Raw genomic sequence first — 26,207 nt, forward strand, 5'->3', positions numbered from 1 at the left:
TTACATAAAAAGGAGTCCCCAGGGGAAGCCTAGAACCAATTCCCCATTGGTACTGAGGGAGGAGTGTATAAACTCACAGGAAATAAATAAAGTTCCTAGATGCTCTTAATTTAAAAGAAAGATGAGACATCTAATTCAAGAAAGTGGGCGGAGTAAAACCAAAGAAAATTAAGAAAAGTAGAGAAGAAATTTATTAAATCATGGTAATGAAGATTAGCAAATACAAACCTAGTTACAAATCTTTGGCAATGGATCAGAAATAAAAGGAAGAAAATAGATATCACCAATGTTAGAAAGAGGATTATATCTTTATGATAAGAGAATAAATTAATAAATTTGGTAATTTGTAGAAAAAACGTATTCCCTAAGACCAGTTCCAAAATAAAATGAAATTCTGACAAGACAATTATTTAAAAATTGTCCAAAAGTCAACCATGAAAATGTACTAGACACTAATGTGTTTTTTGGTACTCAATACTCAAATTTTGTATTATTTTATAAGTTATAAAATACAAATACCTTTTATATGTTTTATAAAAATGATTCTAAGGAAACAGAAAAGGAAAAATTGCTTTTCTATCTTACTTTATGAGGATGGGACAACCTTGAAATCCATCCCAGACAAAGACCATAGGAGAAGGGAAAATTATAGGTGTCACAAATTGACAGGAAGAAATAAATGGGCCAATATGTCAAAACAGAAGGCCCAGATGTTGACTGCAGCCCTAAGTGGAAAGATATATAATTAGTGAGCTTTTCAATCAAGCCAGCTGGGACATTTGCTTACCCATGTGGACCAAAAAAAGAAAAAAGATCTCTTCCTCATGGAATGCCCCCAAACAAGCAAAAACTAAAGACCTACGTATCACAAATAGAGCTTTAAAACTTGTAGAAAATAATACAGGAAAAATATTTAAAACTTTGGGTTTTTTTTTAAGACAATAAAAGCTTGGGAAAGATTGAAATTTTTGAAAATTTAAGCGTGCAAAGTTTTCTGTATAGCATAAAATCTTTCAAAGCAATATTTTCTGTACTGAAGGTAGAAAACGCATTTCTTTTCTTTCAATTCTTCCTCTTCCGGGAGCTGGTGGGAGCGCAGGTGAGCTGGCTTGGAGCCTGGACCAGCAGGTGCTGGTCATGTGGGCAACCTAGAGGGGGTCTCTCCTACCATGAGGAGCAGGATATAATGGTGCCTGTGCTTCCAGCCCGTCAGACAGCCATAACAGATACCTTGGGCTGAGAGGCATAAACCACAGCCGTTTATTTTCTTAATGTGGCTGCTGAGTCCACGTCAAGGTCAACCGATCCAGGGTCTGGAGAGGGCTCCTCCTGGCTTTCATATGGTTACCTTCTCACCTGGACTTCAGGTCGCATGGCGGATAGAGCCAGCTCTCTAGGTCTTTCCTTATACAGATACTAATCTTGTTGGTTCAGAGCCCCACCCTTTTAACCACATTTATCCTTGCTCTTTCATTTCCAGATATAGCCGTCATGGGTCATGGGTGGTCAGGTTTCAGCATTTGAATTTGGGGATATAAAATATTCGATCCATGACCACCTACTTTGGGGAGTTCTGGCATAGATTATGTGAGAATTTCTCCATGTCCTGGAGAGAAGTTTTTATTCATTATGAAGACTCAGTAAATATTAGGTATTATTTTCAATGTTCTATTTTCAAACCTCAGATCAGCAGTGATACATATAATGACCCTGATTTTCCTAGATATTATGGGGTTGGGGGATGGCACCAGAATTCATTCTCATTTAAGGGATGAGAGAGTGGGTGGCCTCCCGGACAGTGTCAAAGAGCAATTGAGTATGCCTTTGAACTCTTCCATGACAGAGCAGAGGATTCTCTCGGTCTTTCGTTCCTCCTGAGGAACTACACACTCATCCCAGTGTCTGGACTGACCCCACAAATACTTGCAAAAACAGTGTCCACATCCCCAAGTGAGGCCTGTGGATGTAGTGGTCCAGGCTCCACAGGCTTTTTCAAGAGCTACATTGCTGCCCCAGATTGTAAGTATTGGGTTTCCTAAAGTAAATTATTTTGAAAAGTGAACAATCTGTAAAATAGCAATGTCCACTAGCATTTAGGATGAAGTGTGTGTGTGTGTGTGTGTTATTTTTTTTTCCTTAGTTGAAATTCTTAAGTGTTCTTTCTCCAGACTCAGTAGCCTTAAGAGGAGAAAGTCTTGACGCATGATAAATTCCTTCACTTTAAGGAAGGGTAGAGAAGGTGTGGTCTCTGATGTAAAAAGACAGGAGAAGATTGCACTGTTCATTACTACAGTCAAGGGAGCCATAAAGGCTGGAGGGAGGCCTCCACAGTTAGAAGCACTGACTGCTTTTGCAGGGGACCAGGGTTCAATTCCAACTCATGCAGCAGCTCACAACCGTCTGTAACCCTAGTTCCAGAGGATCTGACACTCTCTTCCGGACTCCTCCAGCACCAAGACATACACTCCGGCAGGACATCCGTAAACATTTTTTTTAAAGAACTAGTAATGATGTGCAAAAGACTATTGGTACATTTTGCTGGTAGTCAGGTTTCATTTCAAGTGGTGCGACTCTGCAAATATAACAACTGAAAATGCCTCGTGGTGGCGGTCAGTGTTCCTTCTTCCCATCAGCCCCTTGGACCTGCCCTGTAAGGGGTGGTCACTGGTTTTTATGACAGTGGCTTTGACAAATCAGTATGGAAACTCCAGGCAATAGGATGTAGAAGCGGGGGCAAGGAGGGCATCAGGTTTCTGGTTTATTTGTGAATCTATATCCATAGGCTTACCAGAGTTAAAAAAAAAAAAATGCTTGAGTTTTGTTTTCAGCAAATCCTAAACTCTCACCAGGTTGGTGGGGAAGGTGGGGGTGAGCTCAGAAGAGGCCTCTAGTCCCTTCATGGGGTTGTCTTCAATTAGTAGTGACATTAATGGCATCTGTTCTTGAATGTCTACCATGGATTTGGGAGTTTTGACAAGAGGTTGGGTCCCATCGGGGAAAGGCCCTGACCTTGTTCCGGGATGTTTCTGTTGTTAGTGCTGCACATTTGCTTCGTGGCAGCTCCCCATTTCCCTTGCATAGGAGCACCACCAACAAACCATCCAAGAAATCAAAATGACATGATTTTTAAGGGCAACCGCTACCTACTTAACATGGGCACCACACGTGGGGCGCCCTTCATGAATTACCCATGAGCCGTACGGATGTGTGTTTGTTTACACAGACTGGCTGCCTATTCATTAAGTCAGAACGGGGGACCTGCTTCCACCCTTTCTTGCCCTCAAGCACTCAGCATTAGGAGGCTTTAATTGCCTGTGCTGGGGCCACTGGGAGGCCTTCCCTGTGGCAGCACCTGGCGTAGAAGACAGAGATGCTCCCACTCTCCTCCAGTGGGGTCCCTGGTACATCTGCCAGGACCTGTCATTATCTGAGACTTCTGTGTCATGGTTGTGCATCCCCTTCCAGCCGACGTGTCTAGGAAGGGACCCTTGTCAGTTTCCCTGGCACCTGCCAACAGCTGCACACCTGGCAGTTAAGTAGCACTGGGATGTGTTCTGATCATCTTCCTTGTTTAATGAACCCACCTGAGGGACAGTGAGTGTCTTATCCAGTCTCCTGTTTCCCAGGCATTCCCGTTTACACTGTTTGTGTGGAGCTTCAAAAAAAATGCAGCCATGGTGTTGAATGAATCCATCTGCCAGAAGTCTCATAACCAAATCTGCAGGGCTCCCAAAGGAGATTTTTGCACCGGTAATTTAAGCTAATGATTTCTAAACATATTTAGTCAGTTTTATGAAGACCTCATTAGAATGTGACTGTTTATTAAAAATCCAAATGAGGTCTCACAGTCATTTAGGGAAATTATTGTTGAGTCACTGAATAGTTGTGGTAACAGATGACAAAATGTTTGAGAGCTAAGGAAAGTAGGGAAGACAGATGTTAACCTCTGTCATAACTGAGGAGGGAGGAACCCACCTACCTACGGAATGTTGTGAAGAATGTCATCTGCCCGAAGAAGCTGACCTAAAATTCCTTCCATAGTATTTCTCCCTGAAAGAATAAGGAAGTAGGGATGTTTAATATAAACACTGGATGTCAGAATTAGCTTACTAATACACCTATAAAGAGGGTATATTAAAATTCCAAGTGCCCCTATTACACAGGAAAAGGAACATCTGGTTTTAATCAGTAGCCTTCCAATCCAGGATCAATGGGAGTCAAGAGAGAAGGTTCTGCCTCCTAAAGGGCAGACATAGCTCGCTTACTTACCAGAACAACTCTGGTAATCCTTGCAAGTACAAAACGTCAAGACCCTTTTACCACAGAAACTCTTGACGTGTTCAAAGACCTTGATGGATCTTATCAGTAAGGGAAGAGATAAATTGTTTTTATATGCACTCCTGGCTTCCCTGGTTTAAACTCTCACAATCCCTTTTCATTGATTTCTTTTTAATGAAGAACATTATTTTTATTGAAAAAATCTTTTTCATATAATATATTCTGATAATGCTTCCCCTCCTCTAACCCTTCCCAGATTCTTCCCCATGCCCACCTACTCAGCCCTCTCCCCCCCCCCTCTCTCTCTCTCTCTCTCTCTCTCAAACAAACAGCCAGACAAAACACACAAACAAAATCCAAAGGAAAAAATACAAGAACACACACAAAAACAAACAAACAATAACAACACAAAATTGGGAACCGTAATGCACCGGCAAAAGACGTAAGACAAAAATAAATCCAAACACAACAACCGGGCCTGCCCTTCAGTGTGGCTGATACACCAAGTGGGACTCCACTGGAGAAAACTAAACTTTCCTTTGCAAGTGGCTGTCCGTGGCAAACAGCTTTTTGACCAGGAGTGGGAATGTGTGTCTATTTCCCGCTCTCAACACTGACCCCACCTGGCTTGAACCTGTGCAGGTCTTCCCTATGTAGTCACAGTCTCTGTTGTGTCTGAAAGACGTTGTGTTCTTAGACTCATCCATCACCTGTGACTCTCACAACCTATCCAACCCTTCTTCCTCATAGTTTCCTGAGCCCTGAGGGGACTGGGTTGGGGGATTTTCGATGGAGACATCCCATAGGGCTGAGTGTTCCAAGGTCTCTCTCACCCTGCACACTGTCCAGTTGAGGTCTCTGTGTTAGTTCCCATCTGCTGCAAGAAGCTTCTGTGATGATGGCTGAGTGAGACCTTCATCTATGAATATAGCAGGAGTCATTTTATTCCTGTGTGCCTGAACAGTAGTATTTGGTTTTCCTCTAGGCCCATGTCCTATCCAGCCTCAGGTTCTTGGCCACCCAAAGAGTGTCAGGCATGGGTTCCATCTCGTGAAGTGAGCCTTCAATCCAATCAGAAAGTGGTTGGTTACTCCACAACACTTGAGCCACTATAGGACTTCCATGAAACCATCACCAGGAGAGGAGACACCAATGTCACTGAGCCGGCTCTGGCACCAACAAGTGAGGGACTTGGCCGCCTCTGTGAAACATACGTCTCTGGCCACACCCCTGAGCTTTGAGGCTTTCTCTACCAAAAAGATCTCAGTTCCCTTATAAAAATTTGAAGCTCCACAGAACATGTCAAGAGGCTAATTTGTCTAGTTCACAAGTTAACCTAAGGCCAAGCCTACTAATCCTTCTTAGTGCAGTTAATTGGTCATGCTGACTGATCCATAGCACCAAGAAATAGAAAGATATTTATAATCCCCTCATCCTCGTGGCATATTAGATATGATATTAGAAACAATAAACAATTAATTGTGACAGACTTAAGTCAGAATGTGGGAGTGCTAATGTAATAAATCCTGCCTGTGGAATCCAGGACATGGGGAAGGCAGTGAGAAACTGAACCCCCCCTCCTAGGGAAAACGATTAAAATGACAAGAAGAGAGCAGAAATCATTGTAGCAGAATGAGGAAGGAAAGCCTTAGAAAGGAGAGCCGTTGACAAGGCAAGAAAGCCGGTGGCCTGGCATGTCTGTGTTAGAGTAGATGGGGACTCTGATGCTGGAAAGTGGTCCAGGGCTTGTTGAGAAGGGTCTGCCATGGATGAAGGGAAAAGCAGAAAGTCAGTCTTACTGGGAGCCGGTTAAGGAAGTAATTCAGTTGCTCTGATTAGCGTTGTGGAAACACGGTTCTGGATGGACCCCGAAGAGTACACCTGTTGTCCCAGATACTCAGGCAGGAGGATCCCTGACCAGACAGGATGACACAGCCAAGAAGGGGATGAGGAAGGGAAGAAGACAAGAAATCGATCGATCACTGTGGTAATCACTGGTAAAAGGCTAGAGAAGAGCGTGGGCTCTTCATTGGTGAGCGGTCTCAGCAAGAGACAAATTTGGCAAGGGATAATGTGTCTATGGAGGTCACAATTGGATGTTATTGGGGATGAGTACTGAATACAATTTCTATTGCTGTGAAGAGACACCATGACCACAGCAGCTCTTATAAGGAAAACATTTAATTGGGGTGGTTTGCTTACAGTTCAGAGGTTCAGTCCATTATCATCATGGCAGGAAGAATGGTGGCATGTAGGCAGACATGGTGCCAGAGCTGTAGCTGAGAGTTCTACATCTTACAAGCAACAGGAAGTCAAACTGAGATACTGGGCGATATCCTGAGCACAGGAAACTTCAAAGCCCACCCCCACCATGACACACTTCCTCCACTAAGACCACACCTATTCCAACAAGGCCACACCTCCTAATAGGGCCACCCCCTATGAGATTATGGGGGCCAATTACATTCAAACTACCACAGGTACCAATAAAGAAAAAGGAAAACTCTAATAGGAACCTGGGTCTTTGGGTTTGTGATTTGGACAGTTAATGGAAAGGCTATTCACCTACCAAACCCCTTCCACCTCACCCCATCCTCCACAAAAGGGCTGAATATTTAAGGAGGCTGGTTGGTTCCATTCAGATATATGGAGTCTGAGAAGCTGAACAACAACAACAAAAAAGAAAAAAACAAAAAACAAAAACAGGTGTGAGCTTTCCAGAAGTCTTAGGAAAGAGATGAAGTGAAGGCAGTGGGAAATCTGCGGTTTCTTCATTTCCTACCATCTACTATACCCTCTCTACCCTCAGCTTTAAACTAAACATGAATATCAAGATGAAAAGACAAGGCATGATCTAAAAATTACTATGATCAACACAATGATCATAGTAATTAGTACACGAATGTACATATACACATACATGGGTGGGTGCGTTCAGTAATAGGAGAGTGTATCAGTCTGTTTTTCACTACTATCATGAAATACCTGGGGCAATCTACCTTATCAAGCAAAGACACTAATTAAACACCACAGCTGTGGATTTTCTAAGTCTCAACAGCGTAGTTCAGACTCTTACAAGGGCCCCTTTGGCTTCATCACATCATGGTGGGGGCCACTGAGAATCTCTCCCCCCTCATTCATTCTAAATGCACTGGAATTCAACCACACAATCTCTACCCTGAAGACATAATTCACACTAATTACTTCTCAAAGATTCAACCTCTAAGAGCCTTAGTGGTTTTAGGTTTCTGCCCTCATAACACTGTTAGCATAAGACTTTGGGGATTAAACTCCTGTGTTATTGGGAAAGGAGCTATATTTGAGTGATAACATTTAGACATAAGCAGAATTGGGAATGTGAAAAGAATTGGAGATAGCAAATAAAAATACAAGAAAAGAAAGAAATGACAAAAAGAAAATCACAGACAAAATAAGATTTGTCCAATGACCAAGCATATGCTATATACATTTGATGCGGACAGTCACAAAAGGCTGAGGCTAGAAAGGTAAATTGTGTCGTTGGGCACTGGAAGGGGAATCAGGTAACATGATTAAATTCTGTGATGGTGGTTTCACAGACTGATGTGACATGCATAGAAGGGGTACCTCAGCTGAACCTGAAACACTGCAAGCAGTGTTCCCGAGTGTGTAGTGCCTGCACTGAGTGTGGGACAGCATGTATCCAAAAAGTGGTGACCGGAGTCTGGGAGTACAGACAACCACAACACACAGCAGGGATGCTGCAGATGTGCCCGGTGTTGCCATGGAGAGCTGAATACGCACTTCTAGAATGGAGTTTCAGCAGCTTCCTGTCAAGAGTTCACAAGGGTTTCCATGAGGAAGGACCATGAACAAGGGACATGTTGGAGATGATGCAAAGACAGCCACTTAAAACCAGAAAAACAGCCAAGAACTTGACAAGGAAGTGTTGCTGGACCACTTTCCCTCTAGTTGAAGAGGAAGGTCTATCAAGTGTTGTTAGGCCATGCGCAACAGAGATCATTTCTAGCTAATTGAAGTCAAAGGGGAGTTTATTGGAAGAATACCAGGCGCTCCAAATGCTAATGTGGAAAGTAAAGACTGCATACAGACAGGAAAGAACACAGCAAATTCAGAAGGCAGGGAGCCAGATGGGGTGGATGGATGCCTATGCAAAGAGGATGAACACTGGTCCTTCTTCCTGATGCTCAAGATTCCAAAGACAGGGTAGAGCATCCAGGTCCCCAGGGTTGGTCCAGATACCATCCCTGTATCCAGGTCCTCTGTGCTAGTTAGTTTTTTGGTTGGTTGGTTATGGTTTTCTTTGTTTTGTTTTGTTTTGTTTTTGTCAACTTGACACAAGCAAGGATCATCTGGGAAGAGGTAACCTCAATTGAGAAAATGTCTCCATCAGATTGGCCTGTAGGCAAGTCTGCGGGGCATCTTTCTGATTAATGATTGACGTGGGCAGACCCAGCCCCCTGTAGGTAGTCTACCACTGGGCAGGTGGTCCTGGGTTGTGTCAGGAAGCAGGCCGAGCAGTCAGCTTCATTCCTCCGTGGTCTCTGCTTCAGTTCCTGCCTCTAGGTTCCTGCCTGGCTTGAGTACCTTGTGTGGTTTCCCTCAATGACTGGCCATTGTTGGGACATGTAAGCCAAATAAATCCTTTCTTCCACAAGTTGTTTTTGGTCATGGTATTTATCACGGCAATAGAAAGCAAACCAGGATAGCCTTTAATGGAGAAGCCACCCCACAGAGGGGAGAAATCTCTCCCTCTAAGGATATCAAGAATTCATTGTGAAGGATGTGTACATGAAATGTCTTCTGCTGCTATGATAAAATATGCCAACAAAAGCAACCTAGGGGAGAAAGGGTTTATTTTATCTTACAGTTCCAGGTTGCAGTCCGTCATTGTGGGAAGTCACAGGCAGGAACGTTGAACAGCAGTCATATCATATCCATAGTCAAGAACAGGCAGAAATAGCCCAGCAGTGGTGGTGCACACCTTTAATCTCAGCACTTGGGGAGGCAGAGGCAGGTGGATTTCTGTGAGTTCAAGACTAGCCTGGTCTATAGAGCAAGTTCCAGGACAGTCAGGGATACACAAAAGAAACCCTGTCTCAAAAAAAAAAAAAAAAAAAGAAAAAGAAAAAGAGGAGGAGGAAGACGAGAAGGAGGAGGAGGAAGAAGGAAAGAAGGAAGAGGAGGAGGAGAGAAATAATGCACACATGCTCACTTGTCTGCTTGTTTGATTGTGCCCAGCCTGATTTCTCTATACTGTTCAGGAACCCCTCCCTATGCATGAAGCTGCCCACAGTGGGCTGGATCTCCCCAAGTCTATCTGTTTAAATAAAACAGTCCCCCACCGACATACACATAGGTCAACCCAATACTGACAGTCCCTCACTGAGACTCTTGGGGTGATTCTAGGTTGAGCGAAGTTGACAGTTAAAGCTGACCATCACAGAATGGATACACTCGCTACAGAGGCCGACCACAGAGTCTGCGCTGGAAAGTCAGCCAGAGTGAGGAGAAGGGAAACATGTAGACTGAGTTGAAACCTGTCAGGCGCTTAGCCAGAGAGAGCAACGGGACTATAAAGGAGCGTTACTACAGTCAGGTGCACGTGGGATGGAAAACCCCTGACAGTCTGTTGTGGGGAAGAATCCAGAAAGAGGGAGAGAGTTGGAAATCTTGGGAGTGGAAGTACAGCGTACTGAGGGGATGGGAAGGCAGAGTACAAATCTGGGATGGGGCTTGATAAGCTTACGTGGGGTGGCATCGATTTCCCTGAGCCTGCAGAGCAGAATAGATGTGGTCACGCTTGAATGAATGTAGCCAAGCATAGCACCCAGTCTCGGGGTGGTACATCAGGAACACCAGTAGCAAAATGAACACATCTGAGAGGCTGGAGGACGCTGGGGTGTGTGCAGCAGGGCCCTGCCTTCCCTTGTCCTGAGGAGGAGGAGGAGGCTGAGGAGGAAGAGGAAGAAGAAGATTATCTAAGCAAGACTGGGTGTAATGGCAGCCAGAGGCAGGTAGTGGGATTCTGTGACCACCAACAGTCAACCTGTCTTAGCACCGGAGGGTGTACTCCATCATGGCAGGTGAGGCACGGTGTCTGTTGGCAGAAGCCGTCTGCCCCGTTGGCAGAATGTGAAGTGCTTGCCCATATCTGGACAGATCAGAATGTAGAGACAGAGATGAGGCAAGGAGTGCGGCCTGGCTAGAAACCTCAACTCCTACCCCCTAGAGACCGCCTTCCTCTAGCTAGGGCCCTCCTTCCTGCATTCCACAACCTCCCAAAACACAGCTGCCAGCTGGGGACCAAATACTCATACATGAGCCTGTGGGAAGTGTTTTATATCCAAACTATATCAAGTACGGTGTGATTGTGGGTCCAAAGTCAAAAACATTTGAAGACAAAGAGGGAACCAACAGATGTTCATCTCTGAGCTTTAGTTTCATATCCTTGAAGTGAAAAGAAATTGACCACTTCTAAAATACTGTCCTTAGATGAAGACTTCTTTTTATTTGTTGTTTCCATTCAGACCAAGAATATCCCCTTGAATAACAAACATACCTGTGTATTTCTCCACATGACCCCACAGCACTCAATAGGTCTCTCCCAGTACCAGTACCAGGAGGAAAAGTCTGGGGCCTGAACCCTTAAGAGAAAACAATTCAGTCCAAAGACACAATGAGGGGAGAGCCAGCCACCCCTGCTTCTCCCATGCTTTACATGGAAATTATGTGGGAGTCCTGGCATGGAATGTTCCAGTATAACTATTGTCCCAGTGAGACAAGCCCTGTCCGTGATGGAGCTGTATTTTAATTTATTCGGACCGTAGAAGATGGTCTATCTCAGATTTGTGAACCTTCTTTTAAAAATGATTTGATCGGGCCAGGCGGTGGTGGCGCACGCCTTTAATCCCAGCACTCGGGAGGCAGAGCCAGGCGGATCTCTGTGAGTTCGAGGCCAGCCTGGGCTACCAAGTGAGTTCCAGGAAAAGGCGCAAAGCTACACAGAGAAACCCTGTCTCGAAAAACCAAAAAAAAAAAAAAAAAAAAAAAAAAAAAAAAAAAAAAAAAATGATTTGATCGGGTAATATGAACTCCTACTTTGGGAGATGTTCCTGTCACAAGTCCTCGATTGCTAGTCACGACAAGCCACTGCTTCATCAGGCAGCACAGCAAAGCCATCCCCCCTTCCAAGCACACCCCCTTTCTTTGCTCAGAGATCCCACAGAATCACAGCTGCTTCCAGAGGGGGTGCTAGAGAAAATGCTGAGCCTTTGGAGAACTTCCTGACCTCTTACTGAGGACACACACACACACACACACCACAGAGACGTGGGCATCAGGAAGAAGTCTCTTCCCGGTGCACAAAAAATAGAGGTGTATTTTGTTTTTTAATCTAAAATGTACAATCCTTGGAGAACTGTCACCTCAGGTCCCATTAGCCCAGTTGGAGTAGCAAATCTGTGTACTTGGAAGGCAAACGGTAGTGAAAAGGAAGAAATTGATACGATTATAAAACTTTATTGGACAAGGAAACTCTTGATTGGCTACTAAGTTGGATAGCTTTGAGAACTGTGAAAGAAAGACAAACACACTTATACAAAGCAAAGAGAAAACCACAAAACTATCCTTGGATCTAACCAAAGCCTTATCAAGTGTTTTAAATCGACCTCAAACCATAAGGTTTTATAATATATTTATTATCTGGAATGCTAATCCTAACTTTTTGTAAATATTACTCTTTCAAATAAATAGATGCACAAATAATCTATTTACACTCACAAGCATACATTTTAACAGCTTGCAAATTCCCAGGGCATGATAAAAAGTTCCTCATAAATATGTGCACGTGCACACCCACGTATGCATCCTCCTAACTATGTACATACGTACACATACATGCAGGCACATAAGATATACACGCAGGGGGCTGGAGAGATGGCTCAGAGGTTAAGAGCACTGGCTGTTCTTCCAAAGGTCCTGAGTTCAATTCCCAGCAACCACATGGTGGCTCACAACCATCTGTAATGAGATCTGGTGCCCTCTTCTGGCCTGCAGGGATATGTGCAGATGGAAAACTGTATACATAATAAATAAATAAATCTTTGGGTTGGGGATTTAGCTCAGTGGTAGAGCACTTGCCTAGCAAGTGCAAGGCCCTGGGTTCGATCCTCAGCTCAAAAAAAAAAAAAAAAGAATGGCAAAAGATGCACATGCAGGTGCCTGCACCCACACACCGTGACCTCAGTGTCCCAAGTGCTCTTTACCTTTTGGGGGATGGCAAACCGCCATCTGCTCTGCATGCAGGCCACGGTCTGAGTTGAAGAGAGCATGAATGAATTTCCTGTCAGGACCGGTCTCATGTCTTCTCCTCATTCCTCCTGTGTTTCTGCCTTGTCAGTGCTGGGGACGTAAACCCCTCAGAGCTTCCCAGAACGTCTCCCGTTGGGCCTTCTCCCTGCCCTGCATGTGAGAAGTGACAATACAGGAACAGTGATAGTTCAGACCACGTAGATGACATTTGTCACTGCAGTGGAGCCGAAAAAGTCCTATAGTGTTGTGTGTGTGTGTGTGCTGCATGTATGTGTCCATGCGGGCGTGTGCATGGCCAGAGGTCAACACCAGGCGTCTTCCTTGATTGCCCTCCATCTTATTTTTGAGACAGGGTCTCCCACTGAACTATACAGCTCAGTAATTTGGCTAGCCTGGCTGGCCATTGGGCTCTAGAGATTTGCATTTCTCTGTGCAACAACCCCCAACCCTAGCACTCCAATCATACATGCCTTCATGGGCCACTTTTATGTGGATGCTAAAAATCGGAACTCAGTTTTGATGTTGGCAGTTGACTGACTGCGCCGTCTCTGCAGATCCTAGCCTGGTATTTCACCCTTTCCTTTTCTTTACGGAGATATGTTTGTATGCACAAATGATTCTCATTGTGTCACAGATGTCTAGGGCACTCCCAGGACACTGTGGCCTATGAGCTAATAGGCCAGGTGAGAATATAGCCCAGGTGAGCGGCAGCCTCTACTGTCTCGGTTCATGTGGTCACACAATGGTAAATTCACCTAAGGGCTTCTCACAGTGTCCCTCTGTTCCCCCTGTTTAAGTAACAGATAGCTGTGTTAGGTGACCTCTGGCCTGCTGTAGGCCAAAAGATAGAAGAGACAATCTTTAAGACATTTACAATCCAATTATGGTGGTGATACACACAGCTCTACCAAGCCATGTGACCCCTCCTACACACACATACACACACATACACACACACACACACACACACACACACACACACACACACCCCGGCCACAGGCTTCTGCAAGGATGGCCAGGTGATTTCTTCCATGAATTCAAAAGACTGGACACACTGAAAGAAGTCAACTCTATTTAGGGAGAGTGTAAGCTAGTATAAAAAGCATGTTTCATGGAGGGGGAGTTTCCATTCACTGTTTCTTCCCATAGACCTCTCCTTCATTGGAATACCCCACATTTAAAGTCACATGTGTTTATAGACCGGAACCCTTAAGGATATGAGTGACGTCCGCGGCCCCTGTGTTTGACATGAGACAAATACATCTGTATTTAGCCTGCTGATTAACCTTTTTGTGATGAGTTCTCAGCAATCCAGCCTAACCCCTTATGTCCCTTTAAAAAATTTTTTTCTCAAACACCAATGAATTTCAAACTGAACTTCAGAGATGGTTCCCAACAGGCTGACACCTTTCTGCCAGGCGTCTCTCATGATGCCACCCTGGCAGGATATTGCCAGATCAAAACCCATCTGCGGGTCTGAATAACAAATGTTTCTTGGTATTCGGGTCTCAAGCGGGCTCCCAGGTAACGGCAGGCTGAATACAGACCAGCTCTGTGACAAGCTCTTGCCCAGTCATTGGCTCCTTATCTGTTCACCGCCTTTCGACCGGCCTGGGCTGTGTCCTCTCTCAGCTGATTCCGCCTCCTCTCCCTTTGTCTGCTTGAGTCTAAGGATCCATGTACACAGTCATCTGCCTCCATGACTGTAAAGTGCCTGAGAGATTAGCAGGGCTGTGCATATAGCAGATGGATGCGTGTTCCTGGAACATCATAGCCCGAGAGCTTTTATCGCCAACCAAAATCCACTCCTATCTGCTCAGACACAGCTGTATTTTCCTGACACCACCATTACACATAATATGGGAAGTCTCCAAGCCCCAGTGTCCCCTAACTCCTAGTCACATGAGCACCCCGTCAAACACTTCAGCAACACCCATCCTTCAACAGCTTGCTGACAGATAGCAAATGGTGTGCTCACTCCAAGGCAGAACCTGTTCTCCCTTCTCCACTTCTGCTTACTTCATCCTCCAAGCCCTTGCCCTGCTTTTCTCTTAAGGCTTAGGGTTATCTGGCCAAGTAAATACGTAAGTAAGCCGGCGCCTCCAAGAGGGTGGGAGCGAGCAGAATTAGGCAGCGAGCAGTTTGATGGTCTCTCTGTAACAAAGTGGCAAAACAACAATATCTCTAGTTTCCCTGTGCATAGGCCAAATAAGACAGTAATTCAGAAGGCTGCAGGTAAGGAGAATCCATTACCTTCGAACTTTTCTCTGGCATTATCTGCCCTGCGTGTAAGACCGGGTAGGGACCACAGCTTAGGGCCTGAGCTACTACTCAGGCCGAGTTCCCAGGCATGCCATTGATATACAACCCTTTCAGCTCCCTTCCACCTGACAGGAAGATCATATAAGGTCTTCCCTGGAGTACAGACTTGTAAACCTCAGGATCAAAAAGCGGGTGCATAGAGCGATGTTATTTAAGCATGTTAGGTCATTGCTGGATTATAGAAATACCCTGGTTATATTAGTCATGAGTATAGGAAACAGACAAACTGCATGCCAGGATTTCAGTGGATTATTTACTGGGTGTTACTGTAAAAAAGCTCAGGAAAGGCCAGGACGGTGATTTGGTTGCAATTCCATCTGCATAGGGGCTGTAAAGAGTCCCCACTTCAAAACTAGATGCTGGATTTGTACCTATGAGCTTTGGCTGGGGAATTGCATGCCTCAGGACAGGCCACTGACCACATACGTGCATGCGGAGGAATTAGGTAACTTTAAAATGCTGTGACTGCAGCAATGCATTCCTGCGTTCCACGCTTCTCAAATACACACTTTTTACCCCAATGCCATCAGAAGCAGCTGGCCATCATGAACTTGGACTTTGCCTTTACCATCAAAGGATCCCACCCTTCCAGGCCCCATCAAACAAAGACTTGAAACCACATGGGCTTCCTGGAGATGTCTTCTGCCAACTCCCTCCATCTACATCACCTTTCCCTCCTCATGGAAACAGCGCCCTTTCTTGTTGGATGCACTAATGATGTAGTCCACTTTGGGAAGCTCCAGATTCCTTCCTCTAGAATTAACACTCGTTCTTCTGAACTTCCCATTGCAGTTTCGTTCAGAAATTTTTTTTTTTTTTTTTTTTTTTTTTTTTGGTTTTTCGAGACAGGGTTTCTCTGTGTAGCTTTGCGCCTTTCCTGGAACTCACTTGGTAGCCCAGGCTGGCCTCGAACTCACAGAGATCCGCCTGGCTCTGCCTCCCGAGTGCTGGGATTAAAGGCGTGCGCCACCACCGCCCGGCTCGTTCAGAAATTTTTAACAGACATTCAAGGGTACCAATCTGGTTCTAAGTACCTTACAAGAACAGTATTCATGGCAACATTTTCATTACTGTCCTTCTACAGATGGAAAAATGGGACCTCTAAGAGGTTAAATAACTTGCCCCACATCACAGCTAGCAAATGAAGGTTGGATTTTAATAGTGCCACCCCTAGGGATGTGCTTTTGATCACTCGCACCTGCCTCATGATCTGCCTCAAGTTAGATTTGCTGATTGTGCATGCCTTTTCATAAATGTTACAATCATAGTGCGTTTCTCTGTATTCCCGAAAGACCTAGACAGGGTTCCGCTTGTAACTGACGTTAGGACTATCCAAATGATGAGCAGGACAACCTGGAAACTCTATGTCCTAGGCTAACGCATTGGCTCTTGCTGCGTTGCAACCACAAGTTGAAATGCAGATCCCTCAAGCCTTTGGCACCTACCTGTCAGTCAGTTCCAAGTTAGGTATTTGTAAAGTATGGATGGTGATCTGGATCCTGCAGAATTAGTGTAAGGGGGCATGCACTCCTAGAAGCAACTAGGAGCATAGAGACAAGCCAGGCCCTTGCAAATCATTTTCCTCCCTAAGCCTCCATGTGAGAATCCAGTGATGAGAACATCTCACCCAAAGCAGTGACAGCTGTATGTATGGAAGCTGCAGGGACCTTGCAAATGAGGGTTTGCAAACTATCTTTGTAACTCCAGCTGTTTGCTTTAAATTGCCTCTCCAGCACCCAGACGCTGTTTCCTAATTCCCATTTAGGAGTTGGGTGTATTTCAACCACCACATGATCTAGTATCCCAGCATATATGGAAAGAACCAGAATGGGCCTATGACTCACACAAGGTCATGAATCTAAAATATGACATTAAGGTAAAGACTATGAGGGGAAAAAAAGTCCCTTTTTTCTCAAGAGATTTACCATGTGCCACTCTTGGATCTTTTATATGCTAATAGTGCTGCTATTGCTCCAACGGTGTCTAAGATGCTTCTTTAAGGTGTAACCGTCAGAGTGCGTGGCCTGTTTTTACTGTGCTTGGTGATGGTGAGCTCCCTCCTTGGCCAGGACTTGAACATGGGGAATTGCTAAATGTTAGAGCCTCCTTTCTTGAACAGGTACAGAACAGAGCAGTTTGAATGAGTGTGTCTCTTGAGAGCCTGCTGAAGTCGGCTTAGGCTGCTTTCTGGATCCATAGTCAACTGAGTGAAGTAGAAGGGAAGAAACAGAAAACCGGAAGCCATGAGCAGGGCCACGCCGGCTGTACACAGTAGCCTAGAGAGATGAAAAGGAAACTTCTCTGTGTTGTGAAGCTCTTTCCCCAAACTAAAACTACGCCGTCCTCCAGGAGCACTTGATCACCGTCTATTCTGGAAGTCTTCATGAGTTTTGCCTGAAGGAGTGTTCCACCACCCAGTCATGTGTATCGGGTCTGGGAGGAAGAAGCCAGTCAGGTCCCTTATACACAGCCTTGTTAGTATTGATGTGTGTGAGATGTATTAGGAAGAGTGGTGATCAGATGAAACTTCCACATAAATGTATATAGCAATGATCTTAGCTGGGCCTACTGGTTCACATAAATGTATATAGCAATGATCTTAGCTGGGCCTACTGGTTCCTGCCTGTGATCCCAGCAATCAGAAGAGGTCAAGAGGTCATGAGGTCATAAATTTGAGGTCAGCTTGAACTACATGGCAAGCTCTAACACAACTTAGACTATAGTGCATGACTGTCTTAGTTAGGGTTTTCTATTGCTGTGAAGAGACACCTTGACCACAGCAACTCTTATAAAGGAAAACATTTCGTTGAGGTGGCAGCTTACAGTTCAGAGGTTTAGTCCATTGTCATCAGGGCAGGGAGGATGGTGGCATGTACACAGACATGGTGCTGGAGAAGTAGTTGAGAGTCCTACATTTTGTAGGCAACTAGAAACCAACTGAGTGTCACACTGAGTGAAGCTAGAGTAAAAGATACCTCAAAGCCCACCCCCACAGTGACACACTTCCTCCAACAAGACCACACCTACTCCAACAAGGCCACACCTCCTATTAGTGCCACTCCCTATGACCTTATGGGGGCCAATTACATTCAAACTCCCACATTCCACTCCCTGGCCCCCATAAGTTTGTAAATAATATCATAATGCAAAATGTATTTAGTCCAACTTCATAAGTCCCCATAGTCTATCACAGTCTCAACAATCTTTAAAAGTCCAAAGTGTCTTCTGAGAACCATGCAATCTCTTAACTGTAATCCGCTGTAAAATGGAAAAAAGAAAAACATTATATGCTTCCAACATATAATGGCACAGGATACACATTATCATTCCAAACCGTAGGGAAGGGAGAATAGTGAGGAAACACTGGACCAAAGCAAGACTGAAAGCCAGCTGGGCAAACTCCAAACTGCATCTCATCTCCGTGTCTGATGTCAAAACTCAGAGTTAGGTTCTTCAGATCTCCAACTCTTTTCAGCTTTGTTGACTGCAACACACTTCTTTCACTTGGCCTGGTTCCACTCTCAGTTAGCAGCTCTCCTCAGCAGGTAACCCATGACTCTGGCATCATTGATATCTTGGGATCTCCAAGGCAATCCAGGCTTCAACTTCACAGCTTCATGCAATGGCCTTTCTAATAGGCCTTCATTCAGGGACACCCTTGACACATACCTGGCCTCAGTGGCTTCCCTTAGGCATAGAGACAAATTCCATAACTCATTTCTTCTGCACTTGACTCTAAAGCCAGAACCACATGGCTGAAGCTGCCAAGTTCTGCTTGGTCCCCTCATTCAATTCCATCTTCACCAGCTTTCTGTTTTGGATTGGTACCTTCACTGCCTAAACTTGGCTGTCCTTGAACTCACTCTGTAGACCAGGCTGGCCTCAAACTCAGAGATCCACCTGCCTCTGCCTTCCAAGTATGGGATTAAAGGCCTGTACCACCACACCTGGCCCTAAGCTTTTTTTTAGTTCCTTTTCACAAGTTGGAAACTTAGCTGGGTGGGATGTTACCCTGAGGTCACCACTCCCTTTATTTCATTTCTTAATCTGTTTATTTCCTTGAACATAGGACTTAGTTCCATTCCACTTCCTGGTGCTCTTTTTCTCCTCAAAACTTACATTTTGTAATTTACCCTGCTCAGCTTGTTCCTTTTCATTATAAATCTTCCATACCTTCTAATAGTGCCACTCCCTGTGATATTATGGGGGTCAATTACATTCAAACTACCACAATGACCTTGCCTCAAAAAAAGAGAAGAAAAGGAGAGAGAGAAGGGAGAAGAGATTGTATATTAGGCAAGAAAAACCTCCTTAGAGTTATGAGCAGAAATTAGCAGCTTAAGATTCATGGAAAAAGTCAGCAATGGCCCTACCTCTCCAACCACACCTCTTCTTCTGCCTCACATAGATGGAGGAGCTAAAGCCACTTCAGACTTCCTGCTTCACATCTGCTCCTGAAGCTAAAACCTGACAACCAAAGAGCCCTGTGCTCCCTGAGGTCTACCCTCCCACACATCTCTACAGCTGGACTCAGGGCCTGGCCCACCCAGGGAGTTCATTACCTGCCCTGGCCCTGCCTTCCTCCTAGAAGGAACTAGGAGCACAGATGCAAATCATTTTCCTCCCTAAGCCTCCACGTGAGAAGACAGTGACGAGACCATCTCACCCAAAGCAGTGAGGGCTGTATGTATGGTAGCTGAGTGACCTTGCAAATGAGGGTTTGCAAACTCTCTTTGTAACTCCAGCTGTTGGCTTTAATTTGCCTCCCCAGCACCCAGCCGCTGCTTCCTAATTCCCATTGGAAGTGCATCCAAACTGTGCCATAGGAGACTGGAATGCCAGCCTCCCTCCTTTGTGTCGTCTTATTTCTGGGGAGCACAGTTTGCAGAAAAGAATAAAAGCAGCATGGACGCCTGCCTTCATGTTCCTTCCCCCATCACAAACCACACAGTTGCTGATGCTCAAGACTTCTCTCTTCCTAAGCATCCTGTTTTCTCTTTCCAGATGCCACAAACTCCTGTTGTCACCTAGGGTCTAGGTTATAAACTTATTGCTGAAGAACAAGGATTATCATTTTTGAGATCTTGTAATCAACTGGACACAGATTTTTTTTTTTTTTTATCGCATTGCATCTGATGACTTCCAGACCCATCTGCACTTGGGAGGCATCTAGGAAGCTTCATGAGATTTGGCTGCTTCTGTCCCAACACAGAAGTTGAGAAATAGCCTGGAATGTGACCTGGGCTTTAGGGTCTCTTTAAATACACTCCCAGCTGATCCGAATGTGTGAACAAATTTGAGAACCACTAACTTCATCTTGGGACATTCTGGGACAAGAATTGTCACCATCCCTTTTTGACAGATGGAGAACCGGAGGTTGCATAAGCAAGTTGCATGGCCTTCTTTCAACTCCTATCAGCCAGGTTCTACAGTGTGGTTGAGTTGCAGAAATTCTTTCTGGTCTGTGTGGGACACAGGATAGGGAGCTTGTTGGAAATGCCAATTTTCTAGACCCTCAGAATTTGTTAAGAATCACTGCAAGGAGTTCTGATATGTGCTGGATTTTAGAACTCTTAGTGCGGTCATGTCAGGATGCATTCAAGGTCAAGATGATGTACTCCCAGGCTCAGGAGCTGTGGCTCAACCCCTCTCCCCCGCAGTGATGTTAAGACCTTAATAAACATGGGATTATCATGGATGATGAGTTAAAAATTACTCTCCTTTAAAACTTCTTCCAGGAAGTTCAAGATCCTCACATTATACTGCTTTCTGTGTTTTAAGTTAGTGAGTTTTAAAGCCAGAGTTGACCACCCCTTGGGAGCAGGGACTGCATCTCTCCTGCAGACCTGAGCTAGCACTGGAGCCCCATATTCTTTGCTTGATTAATGGCCTGATGGAACCTGAATAGGGCACCAAAGTAATCAGAGAATCCTGGAAGTGGCCTCATTTCCAGGCTGGAGGCTATTGCCATACATGATGAAGATGTGTGGGAGACTCTGCTAGACACGGAGCAAGTGCCCTCAAGCTGCAGGAGACAGCTGGCTTGGCACAGGATCAGATGGAGGAGCATCCAGTTGTGTGGGGCCAGGGCTCCAGCAGGTGTTTCCAAAGCCTTGGATTCAACATCTCTGTCTGTAGAGTTAGAGCCAAGGGGTGGCTACAGGCCCCACATGCTGCAGACACACAAAATCTTCATCTCTAATGAAACATGCTTTCCTTCCTGTTCCTGTTTCTTTAAGCAAAATAATAACTTGACACAGGTCCAAGCAGTTGAAATGATACTTAGAGGAACTCAATTTAGAAGGATTTTTAGGAGGCTGAAACAGATGTGGCAAACCATTTCAAGATACTCTGGGAAATGAGTTGGGGAGGACTGGATTCGAAATGGTCCCTCTGCCTTTTCTGAACCCGCCCCGACAAGTGCTGGCATGCGAGATGTGAGGTGCCCTAGACACTTTCTAGAAGGAAGCACCTCCATGCTTCTGTCATCTTAATTGCCTCTGGATTGGTGCATCCAAGTGGCTCTGGACCAACTCCCGGCCATGCATATCAGAGGAGGCCACTGTCCTGTGCTTCGAGAGCAGCTGCATCTGTTCACCACCAGTGTGGCTGCAATGGGAGCCTTTGACTTGGAGCTCCCCAACATGAGCTGGACATAATCTAACCTAGAGGTTCCTGCCACCTGCCTACACATGGAGGCATCGTGCTGCATCCTGTTTTGCAGAGATGCAGACCTCTGGAAAACTGCAGTAGAACTAGGTCAGATTTTAGATGCAATCTGAACTGGTACATGGGAACTATCCAGAAGAGAAACTCTGGACCCTCAGTCCCTGCTGGCAGGTTTTAGCTCCTTGACCCCAAGGCATTGAAGGCCCCGTGTTCATATTTGTTAAAAATGCCCAGTCCGAGAAGGAAAGGAATCTAAAATAGATGAATAGGCAACCATACAACAAACTGCTTTACACCTATTATTACACTTGTAGTTTGTCAACTGTGATAGACCAGGTAAGGGGTTTTTATTAGGTAAAAGATCCCTGGTATAACACAGGTTACAGGTGCATCTGTGTAGGGGGTGTGTGTGGTGTGTATGTGTGTGTGGTGTGGTGTGTGTGTTCTTGTTCTATTATACTTTCCACGGGGAAAAAAACTTTTTAGTTGTATTGAATTGAGTTACTCCATGTTAAAAGTACGCATGCATACTGTATTTGTAGTTCTAGGCACTACGTTCTGCTTGCATGAGGAGAGGTAGTGTGTGCTGTATAAGAAATGAAATGATGGTCACCCTCAAGTTAAATCCCTCTACATAACACACCGTCTGATCAGACCGACTTTGCATCTAAAAAGAAGTCGGGTCTCTTTTAATCTTGGCAATTTTAGGTATTGCTTGGGTATTCATAATGGATATTTCTGAGATCCTGTAGATCCGCCCTTTAATAATGTCACAGATAGCATTTCCGGGCAAAGGCTGTGCAGGGAGATTCCCAAAGATCTCACACTGAGAATAGTGTGAGATCAAGCCCATCTTTGCCCTGTCCTTCACCTGCCTCAAACTCTGATTTATATATTATCAATTAAGGTTAATAAGGATTATCTTGCAGAAAGTTTGCAGAGCTTAGAAGCAGCTAGAGCCCTAGCCAGCCACAAGCCACACTACAAGCATTAGTGTGACACGGATATTTGCCACGCTAAAAGGGTCTCCTCAGCCCATCATCCTTTCTGAAAATGTTCCCTGTCTGGGATTTTCCTCCTCACCCCGATCCTATGCCTGTCCCCATGAGATACATCCCTGTGCGGCCACTGCATATTGATCGTGTAGAGAATGTGACCTCCAGGTGCTGCAGGATCTGAGGAATAAGCAAAATTGCCCCTTTCCCGATGGCCAGTAATAAGTAGGTGCCGAGTTTTGTATGAAGAATCTCATCCTTGCTACCAAATACGCTCCTTGGGAATCAAAGGGAGTTCACATCTTTGGAGAAAAGACTGGGGAAGGGCGGGTGTCTCTACCATGTGCCTTAAAGAATGGGGGGTATCACCTGGAAAGTAATAGATGGGAGAGGACATTCTAAACAGAAAGGATGGTTTTGGATCACAGAGTCTATTTGGGGATTAAGGTAAATGTATGTCCTTGAACATAAAATAGAAAATAAAAATGACAGTTGTAGATTGGACTGAAAATGCAAGTGGTGGCCAATTTTTAAAGCCACTTACACCCCAGACAAGAGAAGATCCCGTCACTCTCAGAGACAGTGCTGGAAAGCAGCGATCTTGCAATAGCACAAGTCAGGGTGGTGTTGGAGTGGGGGGGGGGTGCTCCACTCAGGAGACGGCTTCTGGATCTTGCCTGTGTAGAACATCTGTACCAGAGAACCCTGTAGACCACACTGAGACTATGGCAGAGGAAATAGAAAGAACAGAAATTATGTCTGGGAGGTGTTTCAAAGACGTGATGGAATTTCACATAGCCATAAAGAAAGATGAAATCATTGCATTTGCAAGGAGCTCATCATGTTAAGTGAAGTGAGCCAGACTCAGAAAGACAAATTCCATGTTTTCTCGTCTCTGTGGAACTTAGATTTGTAATCATACATGTGTATGTTTATGTATATATTTTGGGGGGGGAGACTAGAAAGGAGTCAGGAAGAGGAAGAGGAAGAGATCATAAAGGAGGCAGGAAGCAGAGAGGGCAATGGGATCTATGTAATAAGAAAGCAGAGTGGAGCCCGACGGTGGTGGCACACACCTTTAATCCCAGCACTGGGGAGGCAGAGCCAAGTGGATCTCTGTGAGTTCGAGGCCAGCCTGGGCACGGAGTGAGTTCCAGGAAAAGTGCAAAGCTACACAAAGAAACCCTGTCTCGAAAAACCAAAAGAAAAAAAGAAAGAAAGAAAGCGGAGTGGGCACTCACTGGGAAAAAGAAAAAACCAGCTCCCAAGCACGAGGGATATGGAGGAGGGATGCATGTGGACAGAACATAAAGACACACATGTATGACGGTGTCATGATGAAATCCACTACTTGCTGTACTAATCTGAAACTGATTTTCAAAAGAAAGACAGTCCTTTGTGACTGTAAACAACAGTGACAAGAAACCGTGAGTCTGAGGTAGAATTAGTTACAAAGCTACTGCTCCTCTCCGGGCAGAGTCGTTTTTATCTTTAGAATTGAATCAGGTTTTCTGCTCAGTCCTCCCCCAAAGCCCTGAGTCACTTTCTGAAACTTAAGCTTCCAAGAGACTCAACTATGCAAACTTCCCCTTGTGGGTTCTTTTTCCAGACCGTTTCCTGAGTCGCAAAGACGGGAAATGGATGCTTACTATAACGGGATAATAACTACATTCTGTTAACTTTAGACCATGTCCCTGTCTTCCCATGACTTCACTTGCTTTTGGAACCAAGGAATGAGGGGAGCAGAGGATGCTGAGAACAGTGACAGACAGACTTGCTCTGGAGTTCGCGGCTAACGCGGGCAGGGCGTGCAGACTTACCCTGTAAACCATAATATGACCCCTTCATTGCAGGCACTAAATGAGAACTTAAACCCGTCAATCCCCTCTGTGTTTCTTGAAGGTGAAATGCTGTAAATACTGGCCAGACGACACAGAGATCTACAAAGACATTAAAGTTACTCTGATAGACACCGAGCTGCTGGCAGAATATGTGATACGAACATTTGCTGTGGAAAAGGTAAGTGGGAAAGCCGGAGCGAGCGGCAGACCCGGATGCAGGTAGGCTCCGGTAGTTTCCCCAGACCGCATCTCCGGTTCTCTAACAGCTCCGCTCCATCCGCAACGTAAAACCATTCCCATTTCACAGCAGTCTGTTCCTTTGCGACTAAACACAAAGACGGTGTCCACCGCGCTGTTTTCATTTTTAACCCGGATGACCTTTGTCTCTGCCCTTTTCTCTTTCTCGATTCATCCATCAGAGTTTATTGAATTTAGATAAATGCCCTTGCAGCTTGATGAGTCTCTCCTGTGTTGAATGTCCACTTGGGTTCCCCAGGACTGCGTTGGCCTAAGTGCCGAGGCAGACAGAGGTCCTAACTGCTCTTGGAATAAATACCTCACTCCCTTCAGGCTTTCTCAGGTCCAAGTTCAAAAGAGACTGAAGGGTCCTCTGAGAGGCAGTGATCTCCCTGGAAGCCCAAACGAGGGAGCTCCATCAGTCACCAGCAATCTTGCATGAGCCAGCATCTTCCTCCATCTTTCGCTCCACTTGGGTCTCCGCCCTGGGTGAATGCCGTGCATTGGTTCTGTCCCACCTCATCCCACACGCATGGATAGGGCTGCTTCTCTGGGAAGCGCTGTAGGGCGTAACAGGGAATCTCCTTATTATTCCCCCCTCTTTCTGCTGACATAGGGAGGGGCCGGAGGTGAAGCAAACTGCAGTCCGTCCAGAGAAGTGCCACAGGTACGCTGTGGGGAAGGTGGAGGTGCCGTGACTGAGAGACATTCTTCCCCTCAGAGGCCCCACAGGCTTTGCTGTCCAGAGCCCATTCTCCAGGACTCAGCCCTGCACAGCTGCTGCGCTGGGCTTACCAATTTGTCCTGAATGTGTTCTGCTGTCACTCACCAAGTGGCAGCAGACCCCTTAGAGGGCTGGGTGATGCCAGACTGATGGCCGCTTGTCTCCTGGCCCCTCTCCTGATTCTGTATCGTCACTTCGTCTAAATGCCCTTTTTAGAATAACAAGGGGATCTCTGGGAAATAAGGAAACCGCATTTGTCTGATTCACACTGATGACTGGAACTGTCGCTCCTAGTTTGAAAATCCAAATTTATGACAGTCTCTCAAAGCTGAGAGGGCTTTAGTTTATGTTAATCTGTTTCTCATACTGTTTAGCTTCTTTTTCCTATAACCCGTCCTTTAAAAAAAATAAATAAATAAGCAAGAGGGAGGCTTGGAGACTTCAAAGAATGTGAAGTTCTGGTTGACTCAATTCCTCAAATTCTAAACCTCACACTTTGATGTCGATGTTTCTCCTTCTCAGGCAAGACTGTGCAAGAAAAAGCACTTGCAGGATTTTTGTATGGCTCTTGGCAAGAACACTCATGAATATCCGCATTAAAACAGCAATAAAAGACCCTCGATATTTTTTTTCCTAAGCCACTGCTTAAACATGACGTTCTTTGAACAACAGTCAGCTCTCTAACAAGCTGAAAATGCATCCTGGTTGCTACTGGGAGGATGGGGGGTGGGTTGTTCTTTGCTCTGTTTTTAACCTTTTGCTGCCTCTGCTAAATTCCCAGCTGCATAGAAATGTCCCTCCGACACCCAGTTATTTCAGTCATGAGGC

The 26,207-nt window shown here is 45.2% G+C and overlaps 1 protein-coding gene across 11 annotated transcripts in view; it reads left to right on the plus strand.

The window, feature by feature from the left end:
- Ptprm (protein tyrosine phosphatase receptor type M) overlaps positions 1 to 26,207 on the plus strand; it is a 715,625-nt gene that overhangs the window by 659,441 nt on the left and 29,977 nt on the right. For 6 of the 11 annotated variants that reach the window (XM_052750180.1, XM_052750177.1, XM_052750178.1 and 3 more), the window contains 2 exons: positions 24,480 to 24,596; positions 25,272 to 25,322. In XM_052750180.1, coding sequence (XP_052606140.1) covers positions 24,480 to 24,596; positions 25,272 to 25,322 — 168 coding nt within the window. The remainder of the gene's footprint in view (positions 1 to 24,479; positions 24,597 to 25,271; positions 25,323 to 26,207) is intronic. The other 5 variants (XM_052750181.1, XM_052750182.1, XM_052750184.1 and 2 more) reach the window with 1 other exon arrangement.

Source organism: Peromyscus californicus, unplaced genomic scaffold (genome assembly GCF_007827085.1).
Source record: "Peromyscus californicus insignis strain IS unplaced genomic scaffold, ASM782708v3 Scaffold_21__1_contigs__length_65335640, whole genome shotgun sequence".
Classification (NCBI taxonomy): domain Eukaryota; kingdom Metazoa; phylum Chordata; class Mammalia; order Rodentia; family Cricetidae; genus Peromyscus; species Peromyscus californicus.